The 24,357-nt window shown below is 39.4% G+C and overlaps 2 protein-coding genes across 2 annotated transcripts; one reads left to right on the top strand and one right to left on the bottom strand.

Moving 5' to 3' along the window:
* Nucleotides 1-211: 211 nt before the first annotated feature.
* On the top strand, nucleotides 212-14,415 carry COPB2 (coatomer protein complex subunit beta 2). The gene is given in 32 exon segments (XM_030455997.1): nucleotides 212-406; nucleotides 1,985-2,122; nucleotides 2,725-2,811; nucleotides 3,407-3,533; nucleotides 4,197-4,312; nucleotides 4,314-4,340; nucleotides 4,342-4,350; nucleotides 5,552-5,647; nucleotides 5,649-5,675; nucleotides 5,677-5,693; nucleotides 6,775-6,862; nucleotides 6,864-6,882; nucleotides 7,016-7,158; nucleotides 7,381-7,580; nucleotides 8,154-8,214; nucleotides 8,217-8,269; nucleotides 8,566-8,654; nucleotides 8,735-8,841; nucleotides 9,131-9,274; nucleotides 10,010-10,140; nucleotides 10,442-10,648; nucleotides 10,788-10,902; nucleotides 11,234-11,362; nucleotides 11,365-11,436; nucleotides 11,438-11,454; nucleotides 11,723-11,815; nucleotides 11,897-11,982; nucleotides 11,985-12,083; nucleotides 12,220-12,290; nucleotides 13,543-13,563; nucleotides 13,565-13,636; nucleotides 14,068-14,415. Coding segments are annotated over 32 exon segments (2,742 nt in total). The 5' UTR covers nucleotides 212-403; the 3' UTR covers nucleotides 14,146-14,415.
* Nucleotides 14,416-14,809: 394 nt separating this feature from the next.
* Nucleotides 14,810-20,446, bottom strand: MRPS22 (mitochondrial ribosomal protein S22). Its single transcript, XM_030455998.1, is given in 11 exon segments — nucleotides 14,810-14,919; nucleotides 14,921-14,986; nucleotides 15,268-15,308; nucleotides 15,311-15,375; nucleotides 16,227-16,372; nucleotides 17,018-17,103; nucleotides 17,610-17,751; nucleotides 18,942-18,976; nucleotides 18,979-19,105; nucleotides 19,841-19,995; nucleotides 20,313-20,446. Coding segments are annotated over 11 exon segments (1,011 nt in total). The 5' UTR covers nucleotides 20,434-20,446; the 3' UTR covers nucleotides 14,810-14,892.
* Nucleotides 20,447-24,357: the final 3,911 nt, after the last annotated feature.

A 24,357-nucleotide genomic window follows, 5' to 3' on the forward strand; every position in this document is an offset into this window, starting at 1 on the left:
CAGCGGACACGACCCCTCTGGCCACAGCTGCCATTGCAAACGCTGAGAGACTCCACGGAGCAGGCGGCAGGGATCGGCGGACCCTCCTCGTCAGTCAGAGCCGGGCAGTTCCCGGTAGCTCTCCCCCGGCACCCGGGCAGACGCGGACGTCTGGAGACATCCGGGCTCTTTGCGCTGCCGCCTCGCGCTTCCCGCCCTGCCCGGCACGCGCTGCTGAGGCGCTGCCGCCTGCACGTCCCGGCAGCCCTCATGGGGCCGCAGACCCGCTCTCGCGAGGTCCGCGAGCTCCCGGCGCCGCTCTCGCGAGAGCTGCGTGTCCGGAAGCTCCACGTCGGAGGGTCGGGGCCGCCCGGGCGCACAGACTCACTCAGCCGTCGGTGCTGCCGCGGGGCGACGCCGGACCATGGTGAGTGAGTGCGGGAGTGCGGGGCCCGCTGCCCTCCGGAGCGCGGCGGGGCGAGGGACGGCGCCGGGAGTACGGCCCAGGGGAGGGCGGGGGGCTGTCCCTGTGGGTGCCGCGGCTGTTGGTACCCGGCGGAGGCGGGGCCGAGTGGTCCCGCTGCACAAGCCCCCGCTGCGGGAGGCTGGAAAAACCGATGCGAATGCGGTGAAGGTGGCCCCAGGAGCGGTGGGGCAGCTGCTGCTCTGTCCGGTGCGAACTGGAGAGGCCGAGGCCCGGGTGGGCTGAGGGGCTGAGCAGGGACCAGCCAGGGACCCCGCCAGGACCAGCCGGGACCGGGACCGGTCCTGGGCGTCGTGGGGACGTTGGGGACACCTCCGACCCTGCCCGAAGGGAGTGGGGTCTGGCTGGGGCTCGACAGGCCCGGCATGGCTGTGCAGGGTCTCCTCGCTCTGTTTGTCTCGGGTTTCCCTGCTCTTGAAAAAGTCGTAGTGTTTTCCTGTGATTGAGTTAAATAACTTTATAAGAAGGAGGCACTCGAAAGCTCCTGGTGTTACGCTGGGAGTCACAGAGCAGATCCATTGGGCTGTGTTACAGCTGCGGTGTTCACAGAACAGACCTAACAGTTGTCAAGAGTGTTTTGAGTAAATTGTAGTTAATCTTTTTCATCATCCATAGACTGGTCCTTCGTAGCAGTAGATAAGAATGAGGTTCCAAGGATAAGCACCGAATCACATGCAATTATCTTGCCTATTTATATCAAGTATTTATAGCAGGAGAAATACACCACAAGTTCATTCTCCCATCCAAAAGTTATCGGTACTACACAATAGGTATGTAGCTTCTCACAGTGTCTAACATATGTAACTTCAAGTTATATTAATTTTATTCTGATAAAACACATGTTATTTGGTCAGTTCACTAAGGGAATGTGTCAGCAGCATGAAATAGGCTCAACAGTCTTGTGAGTGTCTAAACAACTCCATAAAACCTGAAGTATTTCAGAAGATCACTTTGCTAGTCCTCATGGCCTTTAAATACCCAAGCTTTACATTGCCAGGGAAGAAAGTGGAAGATCAGAGCCTTCTTTGTAAGGGAAAGAGAAACTTCTACCTCCCCTAATTTTTACGACACAGCATTCAATTTTAAAACATGATGTTGGAATTGTGAACAAAAATATATTTATAATGAGCAAGTGTTGTTGTGTTCTATTGTGATAACTGGGCTTTCCACCTGTTTTTTTAGGTGAGGTAGGAAGATTCATTTTCAGTCATTTGTATTAGAAGCAAGTTCTCTTTGCTTTGTTTTAGTTGTTCAAGGAACATCAGGAAAATGAAATTCTCAATTTCATATAAGTTAATTAAATGGACCTATTGGCATGGGTGGAGATGCAATGTTTTTAGAAAACCCTACACAAGTGAATAAGCAGATGGATAGAAAAGAGTAGGTGTCCTCTCTCTGCCTGAAAAAGCAGGGTTGACTGCTTTTATTTTAAGGTTTAACTTCAGCATTCCTTCTTCCCTCATATTTCTGTGCCAGGTTTATGTTGAATAACTTCATGTCCTCAACTCTTTCACTTCGTAGCCTCTCCGACTTGATATAAAGCGGAAACTGACAGCTCGGTCTGACCGGGTGAAGAGTGTGGACTTGCATCCCACAGAGCCATGGATGCTGGCAAGCCTTTACAATGGCAGTGTCTGTGTTTGGAACCATGAAACACAGGTGATGATTTTGGAGTCCTTTTGTTATGAATTATTCATAAGTGACAGATCTATAAATTCTTATTTTTAAACATTAGATACACAAGAAGAATCTTAGATCACTGTCACTATTTGTACTGTGCCCTGTCTTATTATAAAAGTCACTACAATAATAGACAAAGAGTTTCTTTAGCTGTGACTTTAATGGTGTTTCGTTGGCTATAAATTTAGTTTTCAGAATTGTCTCCTTTGTGGATTCCTTGCAAACTAATCCCTTTCCTTCTGAAAGATGAGTTTCCTCTGTCTTGTACCTGCCATCTGTATTTGTGAAGGTTGTAGGAACTGTTAAACCTCTACCTATCTATCAAGCATAGTTGAAATTGGGCAGCAGCTCCAAAAATGTTCAGAGCTGGGGCTGAGTTAAGATTGAAGGGTGAACATAAATGTCATGTTGAAAGAGCAGAGCAGACAAGTGTTTTCCTTCTTGGAGAGCTGTGTGCATGTTTATGTTGTAGGATTCTTGGAGAGCTGCCAAAGTCAACACACTGGACAATTAGGAAAAGATAGATTCTTTTGAAACAGGCATTTGCTGCTGTGCTACAAATGTATTGTTTTTATTTTTAGACTCTGGTGAAGACTTTTGAAGTGTGTGACCTGCCAGTGAGAGCTGCCAAATTTGTGGCAAGAAAGAACTGGGTTGTTACAGGAGCTGTAAGCTATTGTCATCTTGTGATTTCCATATGTCATTATTTTATTTTCATACCAGTCCTTTGTACATCACATAATAATATGATTTGATCTGAATAACTTCAGGTTACATTACAGATACATTTTTTAGAGCTTTACTTGCCCCTAGAAAAAACCTCTGCTTTTATTCAATGAGTCCACTTGGAGAGAGTTTCATTCTAGTCTTGGTAAAACGTGTTTCTTGATGTAAGGAATCTGGTTTCTCAAAATTGAGGGAATACCTCAACTTTTTTGTCTCAGTTTATTTTTCTAGTCTTCTGCCCTACACATAGAGTAAAAAAATTTTTCTCATTTGCTTGTCTTGTACTGCTGTGTCTCAGTTACTTCAGGTGTGCATAAGTTAGCACTGTTTCCTCTTTGACAGCCTGAGAGTTCAAACAGCTGCATGATGTTTCAAACATCAAAACAGGTGAAAATTGTTGTCCATTTTGTGCAGAAAAATTGAAAGAAAGGAAATTAATGTAAACATTTTGTTGTTAGAGGCTTTTTTAGCTATCCTGCCTTTGAATATGTCTTGTACAGAGTCATATTTAATGGTGGCTTTTCTTCCCTTTCATAGGATGACATGCAAATTAGAGTTTTTAATTATAACACTTTGGAAAGAGTTCACATGTTTGAAGCACATTCAGATTACATCCGTTGTATTGCTGTGCATCCCACCCAGCCTTTCATACTGACTAGCAGCGGTAAGAGTTCTTTGGTATATTTTTATATTTATTAACCAGCTATTTTTAGGCTTCTGTTTTCTGTCTAGTAAGGAATTGCAGATTTTTTTGCTGAAAAAGGAATCCATTGAGCAAGTAGTCAACATGGCAGTTGTCATTTTGTTTTAATTCTATGCCAGATGCAATAATTTTTTTTAATGTAATGTCATCTGTATTTTTTTCAGTACAGTTTTGCTGTTGGATGTCATATACTTGAATCAGAAAATAAAGATTCTGGGAAGCCAGCCTAGTTGAGCATGCTTCCTGTTCTTAGTGCTCTTCTCTGATGCTGCAGAAGAAAGCTTGAGTCCAATTCCTTAATAAAGTGCCCAGGATTTTAAGATTAATAATTAATCTCCCCTTTTTAAGACAGATGTAGTTGTTACTTAGATTCATCACCATTTTACTGGACAATCTTTTTCAGAAACTTGTGGTCCTCCTTCAAAGAATGCTTCATCTGCTATTCTTGCAGATGAAAAAAATATCTAATATTAGCAGTGCCCCCTTTCACGGGAGAGGCATGAGTGAGCCTTTAACTTGATGATATTAAGGATTATGTGGTTTAAAAAGGTTTATTTAAACATATATTAGTATCTGTTAAACTAACTGTGTCTTGATTTGGTTTTTTGTTGTTTGCTTTTACAGATGACATGCTCATTAAACTCTGGGACTGGGATAAAAAATGGTCCTTGTTCTCAGGTGTTTGAAGGGACACACCCCATTATGTCATGCAGATTGTCATAAACCCAAAAGACAATAATTCAGTTTGCCAGTGCCTCTTTGGACAGGGACAATCAAGGTAGAGAAACTGTAGTTTGGGTTTTTTGTCATTAAGTGATTATTAGACAAAGTACAGAAACCAGTAATACTTTATGGGTAATTGGTCAGAATTCTTAAAAGAGGATGGCAGTAACAGAATAGTTATTGAACAAAGACCTGACTGTTGGTGAGTTACTGAGCTCCTTTTTGAAACAATTCAGTGAATTTACAAGATTACTTGTCACCTCTCACCACTGAAATGTTATTCTTTCAACTTAGGTGCTGCATTTCCATTGCTTTATGCAGAATATTGGGGAAGGGTAAAGGTATATACTGTCAATGAGTGGTGTGGGAGACTGAAAGTATATATAAGTGTATATATATATATAACTATAGGGGGTATAGGCCTTTACCTGTATACATTTTTAAACAAAGAGTAAAGCATCTCTCCCGTTATTTTCATGTCCTTGGCTCTCTGTTTACCGAGTTGTTTCCAAAGATGCTTCCATCATGAGACCCTGCATGAGCATCATTTGCCATTAAGCTATTATTACATATCTGCATATCTGGGACTGCACAGCCACCTGAGCAGTGAGACTTCCTTACATTTCCTGTTATCAGCATATTGACTGTGAAAGCCAGTTTTGATTTCATGCATCCTTCAGATGCTGAGTGAGATTAGGTGCATATAAATAGTGATTTGATTTGATTTGATTTGATTTGATGTGATAATCATGGTAAAATAGCAGTATATCTACAACTTAATTAATTTTGAGTCCTAGTTTAGAATGAGATTTGTCATTCATTTGAAAGTACCTGGAAATAATAAAAATCGGGGCACAGTGAGGGCAACCCCTGTAGGCACAAATAGTTGATTACTTTTTCTAAGTTTAGTTTTTAATTTCATAAATATTACTGCTTACAAACAGTGTCTTGTATAGTTTTATGTCCTTAAGAAATAAATTGAAATAAATAATTTCTTGTTTGAAGGTGTGAACACAGTGTGCATCTCAGCACGTTATTTCTGTTTATTTTGTGGAGTACTGGTAGATTGATGAAGCAGTTGTGCAGGCTCTGCACCTAAGAAAACAACATCTTTGGAATTCCATATTTTATATCTTTGGAATTGTAAAGTACATCTGCATTGCCTGCTTGGTTTGGCAAGGTTGGCTGGGATACAAAAGAGAGATAACTGCATGCAGTTGGGTTTTTTTGTTGTTGTGTTTGTTTTTTCTGGGCAGGTGTGGCAGCTTGGCTCTTCTTCACCCAACTTCACTTTAGAAGGCCATGAGAAAGGAGTGAACTTGCATGACTATTACAGTGGAGGAGACAAGCCGCTATCTCATTTCAGGTGCAGATGACCGGTTTGGTTAAGATCTGGGAATTACCAGGTATGTGTTGAACTCTTCATTTAAACTTTTGTTCGTTTGCAAAGCAAAAAAAAATAATTAGCTAACACCTTGAGAAAACCTGCTTGTGAATTTAAATAACTTCAAAGTTAATTTGTAGAATTAAATTTGGCGTAAGTTTTCTGTTATCCATGAGGGCTTTTGTCATAAAGTAATAATCCTTGCCTTTTGGACTTCCTTTCCTGTAGATTAAGGTGCTCCTCTTCTATCTTGAAATGCAAATATTGTTTCATGTATCAGTGCTTTCCATACTTTCACTTGTCATTCATTTATTTCCTTTTTTTCCTTATTCCCTTCCCTCTCTCCTTTCTCATCCCATACACCTTGACACAGGTATGTGTGTGCACATGCACCACATGCATATGCTTCTACTTGATAGTTTGCAGTGGTTTGAGGTCACTTGTTTGAATGGTCTACAAGGGAGGAGAGATTGAATCCAGGGTTCAATTCTGCTGTAGAACCTACAGCCTCATAAGTTCTTCCTGTGGACAAGTGTATGAATGGCCCAGAAGGGCAAGACCAAATATGTTACATGTTTCTGGATGTTAAAGCATATTGCCCTAGGGTAAATCCAAGCTCAGAAGTTAAAGCCAGTGCTGCTCATTTTAAATATGTGCTCCAGTAATGACTCTTCCATAACAGTGCAAGAAATTTTACCACCATGTGACAGTATTAGATCTGTCTTGTAATTAGATGAAAATAGATGATTTTTTTTGCAGTGAACTCAGCTATTTTGCTTTTTCTCTTGTGCTACATAGCTCTGAGAAAGCCTGTCTTATAGGCAGAAACCCATCTGTAAGCAGAGGAAAGCAGCTATGTCAAGGGAAAGAAATATTTTCTTTGGAGAGGAGAAAATTAACTCAGTACAGTCACAATTTTTAGCATGTCTGCTGCAGCTGTTTGCATCATCTTGGAAGTAAATGTCATTGGAAGAAATCTAGAGAAAATAGTTTTCAGACAAATTTTGGATTTGGGGGGATTTTCTCAAGAAAGAAAGGTAAAAAGTGTAGCAAGATGTTTATTATCTGTACCTGTAATTCCATCTCTTTTTTTTTTATGCAGAATAAAACATGTGTGCAAACACTGGAAGGACATGCTCAAAATGTGTCCTGCGTCAGCTTCCATCCTGAATTGCCTATCATTTATCACAGGCTCAGAAGATGGTAATTTTTGTATTTTTGATGTACATGTGAAGGACAAGAGCTATTTTTTGTAGTGTGGCTACACACCTGCCCTCACCAGGAGAGAGAGAAAATAAAGGAAGAGATAATAGACATTTATTCTCTGTTCCTTTAGGAACTGTGCGCATTTGGCATTCAAGCACTTACCGCCTGGAAAGCACCCTCAACTATGGCATGGAGAGAGTGTGGTGTGTGGCCAGTTTAAGAGGATCCAATAATGTGGCTTTGGGATATGATGAAGGCAGCATTATTGTTAAGGTACAGTTAATGTTTTTTAATGAGAAATGGTGATTCAGTTCTGTCCACATGCACAGAGCAACTGATTTGTGCTTCTGTGAAAACATGTGAAATGCTGAAAACTTGGCATTTCACCTGGCCTTTTTAGACAGAGCCAGGGTATTTCACTAAGTATGTTCAACTGAAAAGAAAATCAAGAATGTGTTTTCTCCATCTGCTAACTTGTTGTTCTACGCTTCATAGCTTGGTCGTGAAGAACCTGCCATGTCCATGGATGCAAATGGAAAAATTATTTGGGCTAAACATTCTGAAGTCCAACAGGCTAACTTAAAAGCTATGGGAGATGCTGAAATCAAAGATGGAGAAAGATTGCCACTGGCTGTAAAGGATATGGGGAGCTGTGAAATCTACCCTCAGACAATTCAACACAACCCCAATGGACGGTAACGGATTTTAGAACAGAATACTGAAACGTTTTGGTTTTTTTGTTTTTTTTTTTATATTGGAAAACATCATTGAGTGGAAAGGGAGTTGTGTTTGTGCTGGTGGCTGAGGGCCTGTGGAGAACACGTGTACTGGAGCCAGACAGTGGAGTCAGAGCAATGAATGGGCTTCACCTGTAAGAGCTGCTTAAACAGACAAGTTGGACATTCTAGGTAGAGGAAAAGTATGCAAACAAAACATATAAGGTAGTAGCAGCAAACTGTATTTTATTCACTTCATTTGAATTGTTTTTTTGTTAATAAATGAGCTAAAAATAAAAGCTCAAGGGACACGAGGCACAAGAGCTGTACAGTAGAGGCCAGAAGGAAGAGGGCATAGGAAGTAGCCTGACTACATGATGCAGAGGAAAATCCAGTTCTGTGTTGTTTTTCAATACATGAAGCTCTTTATTCTGTCTGCATTTGCAGTGATTACATTGGGCTAGGGACCTTTTAACTTTTCATACAATTTGTCTACTTGATCATGCCTATTGAACACAAATGTCTGACAAATGCATCTTTCTCCTGCTATAGGTTTGTAGTAGTGTGTGGTGATGGTGAATACATCATCTACACAGCTATGGGCTTTGAGAACACAAGAGCTTTGGTTCTGCACAGGAGTTTGTATGGGCACATGATTCTCAGAGTAAGTGTTGCAGATTTTTTTCCTTTCTATTAGCTTAAATTTGCTGCTGCTAGTTTTCAGCCTGTACAAACTGTAAACTGCCTTGAAGACTAAAACCTATGTGGATACTGAACTTTCAGTTACTGTCCTGCTTTAATATTTCCCATTTGTAGCATTCTGCTAATTTTTGAAGATAAATGAAATGCAGTTGTTTATTAGCAGCTTGTGATTTTAGTGATTTACCACTTTGGAAGCCAAATAATATTTCAGGGGCTTGTTTGTTTGTTTAATCATTGTTTTTTACAATTCACTATCTTTTAGATATGCAATCAGGGAGAGCAACAGTGTTGTAAAGATATTTAAAAATTTCAAAGAAAAGAAGTCATTCAAGCCTGATTTTGGAGCAGAAGGTAAGTATTTGCTTTTAAAATATATATATTGGTGCATTTTTTGCATGATTTGGAGTTTTTCACCTCTTATTTTCTTGCAGGAATCTATGGTGGCTTCCTGTTGGGTGTCAGATCTGTAAATGGTTTGGCATTCTATGATTGGGAAAACACAGAACTGATTCGCAGAATTGAAATTCAGCCCAAACACGTAAGTGTCTACGTGGGACTGAAGAGACCTATCTGTCTCTGTTTACTTACTGTTTGTTTCTACTAGACTGCTGATATTCTTGAATTAAGCCAAGCTGTCAATTTTAAACTAATAACTTGTTAAGTCTATCTCAGTCTTGTAGCAGAAAGGGAAAATAATCTGTGTGCATGTTGGTTTCTCAGGTTCCAAAGCTTCTGTTAGAGTTAGTATGTTCTAACCTAATATATACATCCTCCTTTCTTAACCTGAGGTCTCTAAAACAGTGCCATTATTGATTCTGATGATATAGATTTTTTGGTCTGACTCGGGTGAGCTCGTCTGCATCGCTACAGAAGAGTCATTCTTCATTCTGAAATACCTGTCAGAAAAAGTTGCAGCAGCTCAAGAAACCCATGAAGGTGTCACTGAAGATGGAATTGAAGATGCTTTTGAGGTACCTTCTGTTTTAAAAAGTGGAGAAGGATTAGAGATGATTGAAGCAGGTCTTTGCAGAGTATAGCAAACTTAGGGCATAATGAAGTCCCAATAAACTGTAGTTTCCAGAACACTGGAGTGCAGTATACACAGTATACATCTGCTTGAGGAACATTTTTTTGTTTGGGTTTTTTTTTTCCCAGTAGTTGAGGAACTATTTTATCTGGGTTCCCTGGGGACTGTATCCCTTTTGGAAGCCCAGTGTGACAGGACCTTGATGCATGTCTCTTCAGGTATCTGTTTACTAGTTTGTATTACAGACTTACAGAAGTTACATTTAAAGCACATGCTCAGGTAGTATGTTTACATTGCTTAAACTTTTAATGCAATTTTCAAGTTTTGAAATGTTACTGAAACTTGAGAGCAAGTTAAATAAAAAAAAACCCTCATGCCGTGAAATTTCAGAAACACAACTTTCCTTGTGAAATTTTTCTTTGATTATATGGATTATTGCTTAGTTTGGTGCTTGTTCCCTGAATTTCTATTTGATTTAGTTAAGGTAGAAATTTCATAAGGTACAGCAGTTTTGTAAAACTAAGACCATTATTTAAGACCTTCCAATCTGTATCTCAACATATTTTGCATCTTGTCCAACTATTTACTGAAGTATAAGTTTAACTTGAAAATATAGTAGTCTTACTGCTGTCTTAAAGTACTTTTTTACATATCTAACTAAATCAAACTTAATTTGCAGGTTCTTGGTGAGATTCAGGAGATTGTGAAAACAGGGTTGTGGGTAGGTGACTGCTTTATTTACACCAGTTCTGTGAACAGACTCAACTACTATGTTGGAGGAGAAATTGTCACTATTGCCCACTTAGACAGGTAAGCTGCTGCCTTGGGTTGTAAGCAAGTGTTAAAGGTTCTTTCACCAAAGTCAGAGCAAGGGGAACCTTGCCACCTGCTTGAAGTGCATAACTATTTTTTTCTTGCATATCATAGTAATTCAGATTCTGAGGAAGTAATGTAATCTTCAAGGGAATAAACAGTGTTACATAAAAGTGTGTTTATAGTAAAAGTAGAATTTTTCATGTCAGTATTTTTGTTACTATAAGAATTATTGGACTTGTTTATAGACTATTTGGTAGTTGATCTATAAAAATAAATATTTTTTATTTTGTTTCAGGACAATGTACCTTTTGGGGTATATCCCTAAGGACAACCGACTTTATTTAGGTGATAAGGAGCTAAATATTGTTAGCTACTCTTTGTTGGTCTCAGTGCTGGAATATCAAACTGCTGTGATGAGAAGAGATTTTGGTATGGCTGATAAAGTTCTTCCCACTATTCCAAAAGAACAGAGAACCAGAGTTGCACATTTTCTTGAAAACAGGCAAGAAAACAACATTGTTTTAAAAAATTAAATTGCTTTCTTCACATTTCTAATTGAATTTGCTAAGCAGAACCAGATCATTTTATCTGCAAGCATAAAATCTTGTTAATCATTCATACTTACTTGGTTTTTATTTTAGGGGCTTCAAACAACAAGCTCTTGCAGTATCTACAGATCCAGAGCATCGTTTTGAACTTGCTCTTCAACTTGAGAAATTAAAAATAGGGCCTATTCAGCTTGCAGTGGAAGCAGAGGTAAGCATATACATTTTGGTGATTGATGATAATTCTGAGTATCAGCATGAATCTAAGGGGACACCCTGTAAGATAAGATAATGGTACTTGGGGATGTTAATGGTATAGCTGTGTAATCATCAGGCATATAGCACTCCGCTCTGTTGTGCTCTGAAGCTGCAGTAATCTTAGGGAAGTCAAAGGGAAGGACAAGTCAATGATGGGATACAGTACCTTCACAAGTTAGACTTATTTTTGTATTGATTGATCTGAAAATTCTTCAAATGCTGTTCAAAAATGTGAGCATTTTTTATTTTTCTTTCCCTCCTTCTCCCCTTTTATGTACCATTAGTCAGAACAGAAATGGAAGCAACTTGCTGAGCTTGCCATTAGCAAATGCCAGTTTGGCTTGGCCCAGGAGTGTCTCCACCATGCACAAGACTACGGAGGGACTACTGGCTCCTGGCCAACAGCTTCAGGACAAATGCTAACATGGTGAATAAGCTTGCTGAAGGAGCAGGAAAAAGATGGCAGAACAACGTTGCATTTATGAGCCTACTTCCTTCAGGGAAAGTAAGTAGCAAACATGAGATGTGCCTTATGTTCTGCTTTCCCAAACGTGAAGAACTTCAGGTTCTTTAAATGGTTAAGGACAGCAGACTTAAAACTTGCTACAGAAGACTGTTGGCACGTGCCTTTTCAGAAAAGCTGATTCTATCTTGTGATGGCTGCCTACTTCCAAAATCTGAAATTAAAGCACTGTAATACAATCAGCATAAACAGCTGACCTAACAGAAAAGCAATTGCCTTTATATTGAAACTTTTTTGTAAACATTTCAAGGCTTGATTCATGTTTGGAACTCCTGATTAGAACTGGGCGTCTCCCAGAAGCTGCTTTTCTTGCACGGACGTATTTGCCAAGCCAAGTTTCAAGGTAATTTCAAAAGTATGTTGCAGTGCATGAATAAGTTGTGCAGATTCAGCTGTATGTGACAACTGTGTCTGTTATCTCCAGGGTTGTTTAAAATTGTGGCGGGCAGAATCTCTCTAAAGTCAACCAAAAAGCTGCTGAGTCGCTTGCAGATCCTACAGAATATGAAAACTTTTCCCTGGATTAAAGGAAGCTTTTGTTGCTGAAGAATACGTTAAACAGAGTCTTGCAGACTTGCGGCCAGCCAGGGAATATCCCCTTGTCACTGTAAGTAAAAAATGAAAGCTCCTATTTGCTCTAGAGGAAAAATATTCTGTGCTGTGGAAATTCAGCTTTAAGCAAGTCATTGCATCCACTCGATACATTACATGAACATGTGTTTTGATATTTATTTTTCTTACTTTTAGCCCAAATGAAGAAAGAAAACTTACTTGAAGAGGCAAAAGGCTTTGAACCTTCTAGAGGAACGGCATCTCAGGTGATTGTTACTACTGAATGATAAATAAACTCTTCTTAGAAAGAAACAATTCTGCTATTGCACCAATAAACATCTACCCTGAAGAACATTTCACTGATAAGGGACAAATTATATGCTCTTATTGGCTTGATTTTTTAGCCCTGCAGCTGAGTTCTATGGTCCTATTTGCCTCAGACTCTTCTTAATCTACTTTTGTTACTCCTGATTGTGAAGTTCTTTTGTGTGGTTACTTATATCAAGTCATCATTTGTTAGTGTGAGTAAGCATAGAGTCTTAAAATGTAATTCATCCTGCAGAAGAAAAATTTCAGTTGCACCATGCAAACACTGCCTCAACTGCTGCTGCTTTCCTGAAAGCTCAGTATTTGAACCCTTGGAAACTCTTGCATATCAGAGCAGTTAAACTTGCTTTATATTCTAACTGTGGATGGTTATTTGAATAAGATTATTACCATAACCAACAGCCTAGGAATCCTGCTTAATTACTTGAAAGTATGTCTGCTCATAACCTGAAGTAACTCAAACTGATTCTTTTTACCAACTTTCAGTTATTCGAGTTTGCCTTGTGTGCACGTTTGTTAAAGAAGATAAATAGCATTGCAGAAGTTATCTAAAACAAATTAGAAGTATTATGCTGTAGAAGCTGAAAACAAGACTACTCTGACTACATGAAAGTCCTTCAAAAAGTTGCCTCTTGGAGCTGATGCTGGATATGGGAAACTTTGTCAGAAATAATTAGAAATCTAAATACAATTAATTGAATAGTACTATTGCTTCAGTAATGATACTAACTGATACGTAAAACTTATGCAGCTGGGAAGAGGGAAGGATAAGTATTAAACCATTGCAGGGTATGGAACACAGTCCAATGACAGCACTAAGACTGAGGGCCTTTGCTAAAATGCTGTGTTTTGTGTAGTCTCAAGCAGCCCATAACACCTTTCCTCCTGAGGAATTTGAAAATCCCTTTCTTTACAACAGCACTGAAGTATTTGAAATTAATTGATCCTTTCTGAAGCCTCTTTTCAGTTCCATCATCCAGTGCTTTAAATAAACTGGGTGGGGAAATAGTAGCCTCCAGTGCAGTGAAGAGTAAACCACTTACTGGCTTTTTAAGAATTGGTTCAAGAATTACTGAGAACAACTTTGGAAGAGAACCATGGAGAGAGGGGAATTATAGGTCTGCTGCTAGTTAGTTGTTTTGCTGAAAGAATTTAAATTCAAAAGAGCTTAAGGTGATCTGTTTCCATTAGAAGAAAGCTGAAGAACCCATTTCCATCTCATAAACAAGAAGTGATGAAGACAGTTCTGCAGAATTCTGATCCACTTCCAACAAGAGATCAAAAGGTATCTGAAATATATTTTTAAGAAGTACCAGCACTAATTCATTTTACATTAGACTTCAATTAATGTAAATAAATCAAATTACTGGGAAAGAGCACTTTCTATATTAAAGTTAGTAGACCCAGTCAGCTTAGGACCAGTACAGTGATTTCCCCCCTTACTGTTGTAAGGAAAAACTGTGCACCAAAAATAGATCAGTTCCTATAGCCTTGTTCCTGACAAGGAACAAAAGGTGAAGTCTAACCACAGCTGAATTGTGATGCTAAGAGGTGCTTTCATACAAGAGGCAAGCTCTCTCCAGCTTATTCTCCCACCTGATTTTCTAATATTTTTGCTGAATGATGCATATACATCCTCCAGATTCATACATGACATGCACTGACTAATGTGTACCCACATTAGTATCCCCTTCATCTGCTGTTTTCTTTTCCTAGACCCTGCTGGACTTGGAGGATGACTTGGATAACTTGGATCTGGAGGATATTGATACCACAGATATCAATCTGGGATGAAGAGATCTTAGAATGAGTGAAGATGCCTTTCAAATGACCAAATCAATTACTCCAAACAAAGGAATGAAGTTCTGTGGACTATGTGCTCCAAGCTAATTCAATTTTTATACTGCAAGCGGACCATGTATCTGTAAGAAGGGTAGACCCAGCAAACTGTACAATAAGAATCAGCTTCCAGTATGTTGAAATTCAAGATGTAGGCGTGCTCCAGTGCATACTAAAAAATGTTTTCCCCTATCAAAGCAGTTCAATAAACCCTTTTAAACACTCTACTCCTCAGTTCTTTACTTAATAGTAACTCCAGATTAATATCAATACCATATATATTTGAAACAGGAGCATAGTAGCTAACAATCAGTAGCTCAGTTACTCTTCCAGACAGCACTTTTAGCTAAAAGATCTAACAGACAAAACGTCTTAAGGCAATGGTATGGCATTATACACTTTAGTAAACAAAGCTTGTCCAAACCCTACTCTTACTTCAATAAGTAAAATTAATTGGTGTGCAATCCTTTAGATTCAAGATGCAACAGTAATGGAATTTCTCGTCACTTCAAAACAAGAGCCAAAACTGCTGTTTAGTAGTTTACAGAACTTCTGAAAAAACATTAAGCGCCTGTAGCAATTCTTACACATTTTAGTAAAAAAAATTCTAGAAGTAGGCAGTTGTTTAAAGTATTTATTGTGTAATCCTGTACAGAGATGTTTATTAAACAGACTGAAAATTATGATGAGGTAAGGTTTATTTCATGATGCTGTAGAAGTAGCCATTGCTTTCTTCATAAGCCTGGAGGGCCAGTTGTATATAACCTTCTTTCTGTGATTCAGTTTTCACAAATACCTGCCAAACATGGTAGGAGAGGGATTAATATACAACTAAGAGCATAACTGCATAATGAGATTTTACTATTCCAGCGGCATATCTGCCAGCTGGCAACTGAAATCCTGGTGCAACTCCTGAGTTTCAAAAAAACCCCCAACAGACAGCCTGACATGCATGTTCTAGTCAAAGATCTCTTCTTTAGGTAATGAGAAAGTCTGACTACTAAATAAATAGGCTTCTTGCTGTTAAAAAAGCTTTCTCTCTGTAGTGTAAGTATCCTTAAGATTAGAAAAGCATACCTTGATCAGATCAACTCCTTGAAGTTTCCCTTCTTTAGCTTCTTTGCGGATTGACATTCAGGATGGAGCATATGATACAATGGTAATCAAACTGTAGCATCTTCCAGCCTTAAAAAATAACCATTGATACAAATTACCCTTTCTTAGAGTATTTATACAAGCATACTTTGTGGTATAGTCCGCACAGCACAGATTTTATAAACACTACTGCTTTAACAATATAAATATAGGCATCTGAATGCACAGCCTGGCGTATTTTCAGTAGTGGTAAGCTGAAATCTCTCTGAAAAATACAATTGCCTAGTAAAAGTATGAAGCTGAACAGCTGTGCCAAATAAAACTTTTTAACACTCACTGCAGGAATTAGCTTTATTTACAGAAGTAATTAGAAAGCTTTTGACACCTGGCCCTCAGGTGAATTTAAAACTGGAACAGGTGTTTTACATAAAGGTAAGCCTAAGCCAAAAGTCAGTGTGTGGCAGGTAATTTCTTCTAGTGACATTTTGAAAAAAATACTACATCTGAGTAAGTTCTAGAAATCCATCTGTTTAAAATGAAATTTCGTCTATCTGTTCCTAAGGTACTTAGGAATTGCTCTAAAACCCAGAGTCTTTCAATGTTAAAAGCAAAATTGAGTTCACTAGGATGAAATTGTTAGGCTTTAAGATCAGCATTGCCTAGAGCTAGAAGTATACCGCCAGTTGCATGAGAAACAAAAATAAAAACCCAACAACTACAAAAGGCTAATTTGTACAGAATTCTGTTTTAACAACCTAACACTTCATGAACTGTAATTGGTGTTTCTATTCAGGATCTATAGAGCTAAAAGTTACAGCCCAAAATTGCATGCAAATGAAGATTTGTATACATCTTACACAAATACTGTATTTTCAAACAATGGTACTTATTTTCTATTTGTTTAGATAAGCAGAAATAGTAAGTTACAAAAAACCACTCACAAGTCTCTGTGGATCATATCTATTAATAAGCCATCAGTCTTCTTTCTGTTCACTAGATACCACACCATTCCCCCAAAGTGTCGTGTTGACCGCAACAGATCATACTTGGCATGTTTGTCAATGTCTTCATATGTCCGATGATGAACCTATACACAGAAAAGGCTTCATTTCATTAGCATAATTGCAGCCTGATGGCAGTTTTTCCTTTGACTCCGATTAATCTATTTTCACACCTCACTGAAGTGCAGGAGTAAGCCATAGGCTGGACCATGCAACCTTAAAGTTTTATACATTACAATTCAAAGGTACCACTGGGATTACTCTGTTCTTAGTACCGAAGCACAGACATCTTTATGCTAGAAGAAAACTAAATACTATATACCAAAAATCTTGTGGAGTTACTAAATACTTCAGCTAGAAGTCTATTTTTGTACCTGGTCTTCGTCAAAAAGTCATTTTTGTACAGAGCTCTCAGGTGTACTTCATCAATATCTAATTGATTATCTAATTGGTCCTATCAAAAAGTAACATAGCAGTCAGAATGATTCTAGCAGCACAGCTCTGAGTGGGGCCACTTGTGGGCATTATCATCAGTTCTAGTTTGAGACCAAATATACTATATAAAGACTATTTCTATGCATCTCTAGTTCTTTGTGTACTGTAGAAAATCACTTAAAACAGAATCCTGATTTACTTTTCTGAAAGGAAAAAAAACCTCATCACAAGATGACAGGTAATCTATACTTCATTAATAAACTACTTTATACTAGAAAAATGAAAAGTCAACTCACTCTGATATAGTCAGGTGAATCTGGCTCGAACTGAGCAATGCACATGTTAAGGACATCCTCATGACGGTCTTGCTTGAAACACAGTCTAAAATAACAATTCAAATTCAGGAATAGATTCTGTATCACACCATTCTAATTCTCCAAAATTAGAACACCAGCCACAACATTTCTATTCTGGGGCAACACAGTGAGTGTCCCCCTAATTACAAGGAAAAATGTATATAAGTACAATAATTTCTTGATTACATGAATAAAATGTGTCTTGATTTTTGTTTTTGAAACAGCAGTTCACATTTTCAGATTATGCATAATACAATTTCATCAATGTGTAACAAATGTGGATTTCTAGTATGACAGAAAATCTACACCTACTCAGCATTTACCTGGACGTAACCTGAAACTTAATTAAGTTACACTGGTAACTTGTGTAATTGTTTTTTTTTTTTTGTAATTGTTCAAATGAGTCATGCAGCTTAAAACATACAAGCAGAATGGCTTTTTGAGAGCTATTCTGCCCAAGTAGCACAGCTTCGTAATCAGAACACAATTAACTAAAAACCAATCAGTTTAGAAAACCAAAAAGATCATACCACAAGGTGTTCATCCTGGAATAACACTGGGGGAATAACTCTGCGCCCTTCTTGTGGGAAGAATATCTGTATCATTCTATCTCGTTCTTCCCAGGTTGCTTTGCGTAATACACCATTTGTTTCTCTAACTACAATGAAACGTTCCTGAAAGGAAGGTAAAAAGAGAGCATTATCTCCCAACGTTTTCTCTTTGCAGCCAGAACAATTGTAAAGAAGATTTATACTTGCCAAAGTCCCTTTATACCTAAACTCACACTAAAACCGGTTTCTAATTGTAGCTATGTGCTAGATTTGCCCTTTCTCCTAGTTGATGAAGTGCCATATTTGCATCTTAATTTTACTGTATGACATAACGCTGCATGCACCTAGACCAAAAGCTGCACTCCATGAAGTTCAGACAGGTAACATAACTAATACCCAGAGAACAGGGTTAGTGTTGCTGCTGGCCTCATTTTATGCTTTCCATAACACTCTCTAAATGCAGAATGAAAGTGAGTTGTGCTTCTCCAACTTTTGTTTCAGAGGCAGGTGCTAGAATCAAGGGCAAGAGCAAAACAAAAATTAGTAAAAATGAAACAGTGTATTCTGACCTGTTCACAAGCAAATTTGATTCTGGGAGGCAGGTGAGAAAACTTGTTGAGATGAGGAAGTTTTCAATAAATGAAGCAGAAGAATAAATAGCAGGTTCTTGGAGAGAGCTTTCAGATGGAGTAGTAGATCAAAGACTAGACAGTTCATTTCCCAGGTTCATCACTAAATGCATGTTTGAACCAGACACTTCTCAGGATCCTATTTGTCCAGAATTTTTCCAGCCTCTTACTACTGCTGCTTATTGACAATCCAGATGTTTAATTATGCAAAAAACTCTTCCTCACTATACTCCACAATTCTATTTGACAACAGTTTCTTCACAACTTTCCCATTCATTCATTCATTCATTCATTTACTCAGGTTTCCACCAATCTTTGCAACTCTGAATTAGCTCCCTCTTTTGGTCCACACCAAGTATTTAAGGAATCAAATTCCACAGAAGCTTCTAGGAAGAAATTCTACGGAAGAACTCAGCCGGCCTACAATATCATAAGCATCTACTTTTAAAATGCTTAACTAACTATGGCACAGGTTTCCCCTCTCTCATGCCTGCTTTTGTACACTGGAATGTAATTTATAAGTATCAGTAAGAAGCAACCATAGAAATGTGTGTCTTTGTATTGTATTGTACTGGACTGAATTTACAGCTCAATGGCCTTTTTGCAAACTACTGTATTTTATTAAAACCCAATGCTTAATTTGAAATGAAGTAAAATTTCTTAAACTACTATACTGCTACTTACACGATGTGGAGTGGAGTAAGTTAAATCTGTAAAATGTATTTTGTAGTTTCAGTTCCTTCAAGGAATCTGTCTTCTGCTAAGATATCATCAATGGGCTTTCGTTCATTCAAAACAGGGGGCATGGTTAATTTTTCTTTAGCTTCTTCAATGGCTTTTCTTGTGGCCTTGAAAAAAAAAATAGTTTATGATTTAAAAAAAAAAGTTATGATTTAAAAAAAAATCATTCCATCCTATTGGAAAGCTAACATACAGTCTTGGGGCAAATATCTTCATTTAGAGAGACATTTTTAAGGGTTTTTTTTTCTTTTGCATTTGAGAAGAAGTGACACTATAATTCAGTCTCCAGGTACATGATCACATGTGAACATTGTGCCACCAATGTAACTTGGGCAAATTCCTGGAGGAAGTTCCAAAACTAATATATATATATACACACACTACCACAAACACCAAGTCTATTTCATGTATTTTCCATGGTAAATTTGCCCCAAAGCATCAGTCACTATCAATTGTTTCTGTTTGTGGTTACAGAAGACCTGGCTTAAGTCAGGCCCATTTGTCACCCTAGACCATGGTCAGACAAGTAAAAAATGTCATCAAAGGATTCTCAGCACAATTAGGAAACATAAAGAAAGGGGATTTAAAAAGAGAACCTGCCACTTAAGGAAAAAGGCATCCAATTTTCTTCCCCATTCCTTAAAAATCGAGAAAGACTGGGCAAATAAAACAGACTATTTAATATGAAGAAACAGTGATTTACACTAATTTAGGAAAATATTTGAAACAAAGGAAAGAAACCAAAATGTCTTCAACAGCAGCACTGAAGGAAGCAGAAATATGGACTGACAGACTTTTTGCTAAACCCAGCCCACAGGTCTAGTCGAAGCCGAGCAGCCTACCTCTTGCAACTGAGCTTCTGTCATCAGCTTGTACTTGGGCGGTGTAAGCTCCTTTTTCACCGGCCTAAAAACTTTCTGCAGGTTGATCCCTGTCATTTTGTACAGCAGGTTCTGAACCGCTTCATCCGTGAAGGAAGGCTTGGCGGGTTTTCCTTCTGCAGGGGGGTGGCATTTCGCACGTTGTCATAACCCGAGGAGCGGGGGCAAAGGAGCGGCCGCGGTCACGCTGCCTCCCTCTCCCCTCACACCAAGGCCCCGCGCCAGCCCCCCGCGCCTACTCCTGCCCTCGCCGCCACACCCCCACCACCTCTCGCTCCGGCACAGCGTCCCAGCTCTCGGCCCCGCTGGGAACGGCAGGTACGCTCCGCGGAGAGCGGGGCGACCACCAGGTCGCCACCAGCCTAGGAACATGGCCGGGCGGGACCCCCGCACGATCCGCACGCTCCGCATGCCCCGCACGTCCCTCACGTACCACCGGCGGCCCCTGCCTCCTGCCCGAGCCCCCGGCGCGCGTGCCAGCCCCACAGCGCTCCCGCTACGCGCGCCAGGCGCGTGGGCACCAGCACCGCGTTCAGCGCCCCGAGCGCCGCCATCTTGCACCGCCCCTTCCCGCCTCACCCGCCCCGCCGGCGGCGCAGGCGCGGCCGTGCTGCAAAGGGACGCCGGGAAATGGAGTCTGCCTTCCCCTCAGCCGCCAGGCAGGGGTGTGGTGCTGTGGCAGAGCTGTCCCGCCTCAGGGAAAAGAAGAAACGCGGTCCTCCCGGCCTTTTCCCCTACGGTAAAAGGCAACAAACCGCTCCCAGTGCGCTTGTGTTATTAAAACGCTGCTGAGGCGGTGGTGAGGGCCAAGTAAGGGCGGGCCCCGTTATGCTGTTCCTGTCAGAGCAGAGGAAGAGCGAGGGACGCTGCCTTAAGAGAGAGGACGGCCGGTTCCCTCAGCCGGGAAGGGGACGGAGCAGGGCTCCGGGCTGGCAGCTTTTCTTACTTAGTGGGGACACAAAATAGGAGTGAAAAAGCGGACCTAGCCCAACGCACGCACTACGGTGATCCAGCCACCGGGAAGCTACAACTGTCCGGAGAGGTGCGAAGCCGTGAGGGGTTCACTGGAACAGCAGTGCCGCCTCTGACGCCTCTCCCCTGGGAGCGAGAATTGGTAATTTGTACGAAATTTAAAAACTCCTGTAGCTCTCAGTGGTAACTGAAAGAACAGTCTCGCCATCAGGTGGTGGGTTTTCTGTCTGGCCCATGATTTGGTCAAAGTCCAAAGGATACCACAGGAAATAGTCATGCCTGAGGAGTACCTGTTCTCTTACCCCAGTCTTGTAAAAGTAGTCACTGCCATTGGTAGCAATGAGTTTAGTGTTCTCACGTCCAGGGAGATTTAACATTTTTGTAAAGGATGGAAGTTAAATAACTGTATTCAAGCATAAAACCAAAATTAAATCTTATATCAAATAGATACAGAAGAGCAGTTTTAATAGCTGTGAACAGGGTGTATGCAATTGAAAGGGGTGTGTCATTTCACTGAAGCAGAAGCTGACTTTTTATGTCTGTTTCAAGGCGCTAAAAGTTTATTCTTATTTGTTTATTTTGGCTGTATATTCTGTTGAGAATTTCAGTCTTATGGACTGGTTAGGGGGGTGTGAAACAGAAAGAAAACCTATTGTCAGCAGGATAGTCTTTGTACAAGGGTCCTGAATGCATCAAACTTTAAAATGTTCAAAGCCACATGTTGATGCAAGCTGGCTGATGACTTTCTGTTGAAATAGGGAATACTGCATCTCCAGGAGGGAAGATGTGGAAACACAAGTAATGTGCTTAAATTTTGTAGATTTCCAATTGCTTTAAGGTTTAGTGGGTTGTTTATTGCTTTGCCAAATCAAAGTCTAAATTTTGTTACTTTTCTCCAAGATTTCAGTTTTCATTTTAAAAGGAAGACCTTCTAGCATATATTGGTTTTCATTAGAACAAAGTTTAACATCATCTGAAAAACATGTCTGTTGCTAATACTAGATCTTAATTGTACTGGGCCTTGCTCCTCTTTTCCTCAGCCTTATTCAGTATCCAAACACATGTGCTGGGTTGAATTTTATACTCAAGGTTTTCAATGTCATGGGCTGACAATATAATTGTCAGAAAGGTTGTAGGAGGGCATATTCTTCTCATATTTGTATCAGTACAATTGAGTTGAAATCAATGAGAGCTGAATAGAAAAATGAACCCTTAATATTTTTAATGTAATTTTGTGCATAATTTATTTAGATAATACCAAGAAAATGAAAAATAATTTTAAGGAAATGGAGAAGATACTGGGTTTTATTTCTTGTTTGGAAGATCTCTGGAGTGAGATCTATACCCTATAAGGGAATTGGGAAGTTACTTGGCAAATTGCCTAAAAGCCACTCCAGACCTGTTCATGAATTTAGATGGCAAGCCAAAGTCCATTTTAATTCACAGAAGTGCTTAGGAAAACAACAGAATTTATTAGGCTATATCCAGGAGAGGTTAAATTCACATTCATTCCGTACTGGAGTAGTAACAGCTGCTGTGAGGATTAGCCTTTTGGCTGGTGGGATGAAAGGAAATATCAACTAACTGTACTGTAGATCGAAGTATAGCAGGTTAATATAGTTTATAAAATAATACCAGTTTTTATTGGACTGATTGATCATGTTTTATTTATGGTTTCAATTTATACCAATGTAACAGTTTTAAATAGGATGGTTTATATTGGTATACTTAAAAACACATCATTTTGAAGCATCAGAGGTGTAAAAATTCATATGAAATAATGAATTTTGATTAGTATTTGTTACTATTTTGAATGCATCCCAGGACAGCTGGTGCTGGAAAATTACAACCATCTGATCACTGGTGGATGTCCCCTGTGAAACACATAGGTGGTCTAAGTCTGGATTCTATTGGAAAAGTGTCAATACAAAATCACCTCCACAGTTGGCATTAATTTCCTTTTTGCTGGTAGTTTCAGGAGAGCAAAAGGATCAGGTGGCTGCTGAGAGTGAACCAGTTTGGGTAGCATCTCAGGAAAAGGGAAGGCAGGTTAGGAGCTTGCATCATTGCTTTGCCTGCTTAATTGATAAAATAAGGGATGTAGTTTACCATTCTTTCTGAACAATAAATATGTCAAATTAGTCACAAGAAGTTCTTAGGAAAGAAGAATTCTTCCTTTGAAAAAACACAGTGAAAAATACAAAATGTGAGGTTTGTGCATCCAGCTGCTGTAAGAAGTGAACATAGTGAACCCAGTCAGACTGTGTACACGTCCAGAGTTGGTGCCATGACCTTTTTAAAATGAATGGTTGGTTCTCTTGTTCCTGATAAGAAAGAATTTGGAAAGGCTGTGGAACATTTTTCTGAGGGACACAATGGACCAGGTTGGAAGCTCTTTTTACTAAACCTGCATGGATTAGTCTGAAATTATTTTTCATAGAGTAGGCAGAGAGTGCTGAAGTAAGAAAGATGACACAAATCTTATCCTACCATGCAATTAGTCTTTAAAGGAATAATACACTTGGTAGGTTTTGTTTCTGCTTGTTACAGAGTTGGAGTGGGGTATTCTTCTGCTACAGTTATTGGGGTGACCACTTGTAATATGATAGTCTAATTCCAGGCATATTACCTGTGAGCATCTTATTTGCCAGCTTCTTTTGTTTAAGAGAGAGAATATTATTTTCTTTGGAGTTTTCTTTTAAGATCTGTAAGCCGTGGATTTGCATTGCCATGCAGAGCCCTGGGTAGGTTTTTTTTATTAAGGTGGTGATGATGATACATGAGCCTATGTTGACACATCACATTGGCTATTTTCTATCTTAAAGACCAAATAGGTATCTGAAGCTGGTTTATTTTCAGATTTCATGTTGATACTTGACAGCAGGGGTAGATCAGTGTGGCTATAGAACTTTGTCCCAAGCATCTGTGTGAAACTTACCTCTGAGGGCAGGGAAGAGTTCCGGGTAGTTCCACTGGACAAAACCCATTTTTTACAAATTGTAACTGAGATGCCTACTGAACCTGAAGTAATGGTGCTCAACTATAGCCATTTTCATTCTGCATGAACACCTGCCTTCTGTTGCCTATGTAAATATCCTTACTGAGAGAGAAGGAGTGAAATACACAAGTCTTCCAAGTTTGTTTCTTTGGTGCTGTCAGTTTTAACAAGAGCCAATAGCAAGCATAAGTTGAAGAGCACATGTCCCTCTAGGTTTTGTCTTTGCCTTGATTATTTTATATTTGTATGTCAAATTAACAAAATTTACAAAAACAAAAAGGACTGTACACGCTCTTGATTTTTAATTTTTTGTCTTGTTTCAGACGAACTTAGGCTGTGCACATGTCATATTCCTATAGGCCACTGGGGGGCAAGATTGAAATTTAAAACACGAAGAATTTAGTGTCTGAGCAGTTACAGTGGATAATGTAAATGAACTGTTTTCATTAGTGACCCAGGTTTGCTTCTGTGTCACATAAAGCTGCCATAATATCACTTAATAATGATA

This window comes from Calypte anna, chromosome 9 (assembly GCF_003957555.1).
Source record: "Calypte anna isolate BGI_N300 chromosome 9, bCalAnn1_v1.p, whole genome shotgun sequence".
Lineage (NCBI taxonomy): Eukaryota > Metazoa > Chordata > Aves > Apodiformes > Trochilidae > Calypte > Calypte anna.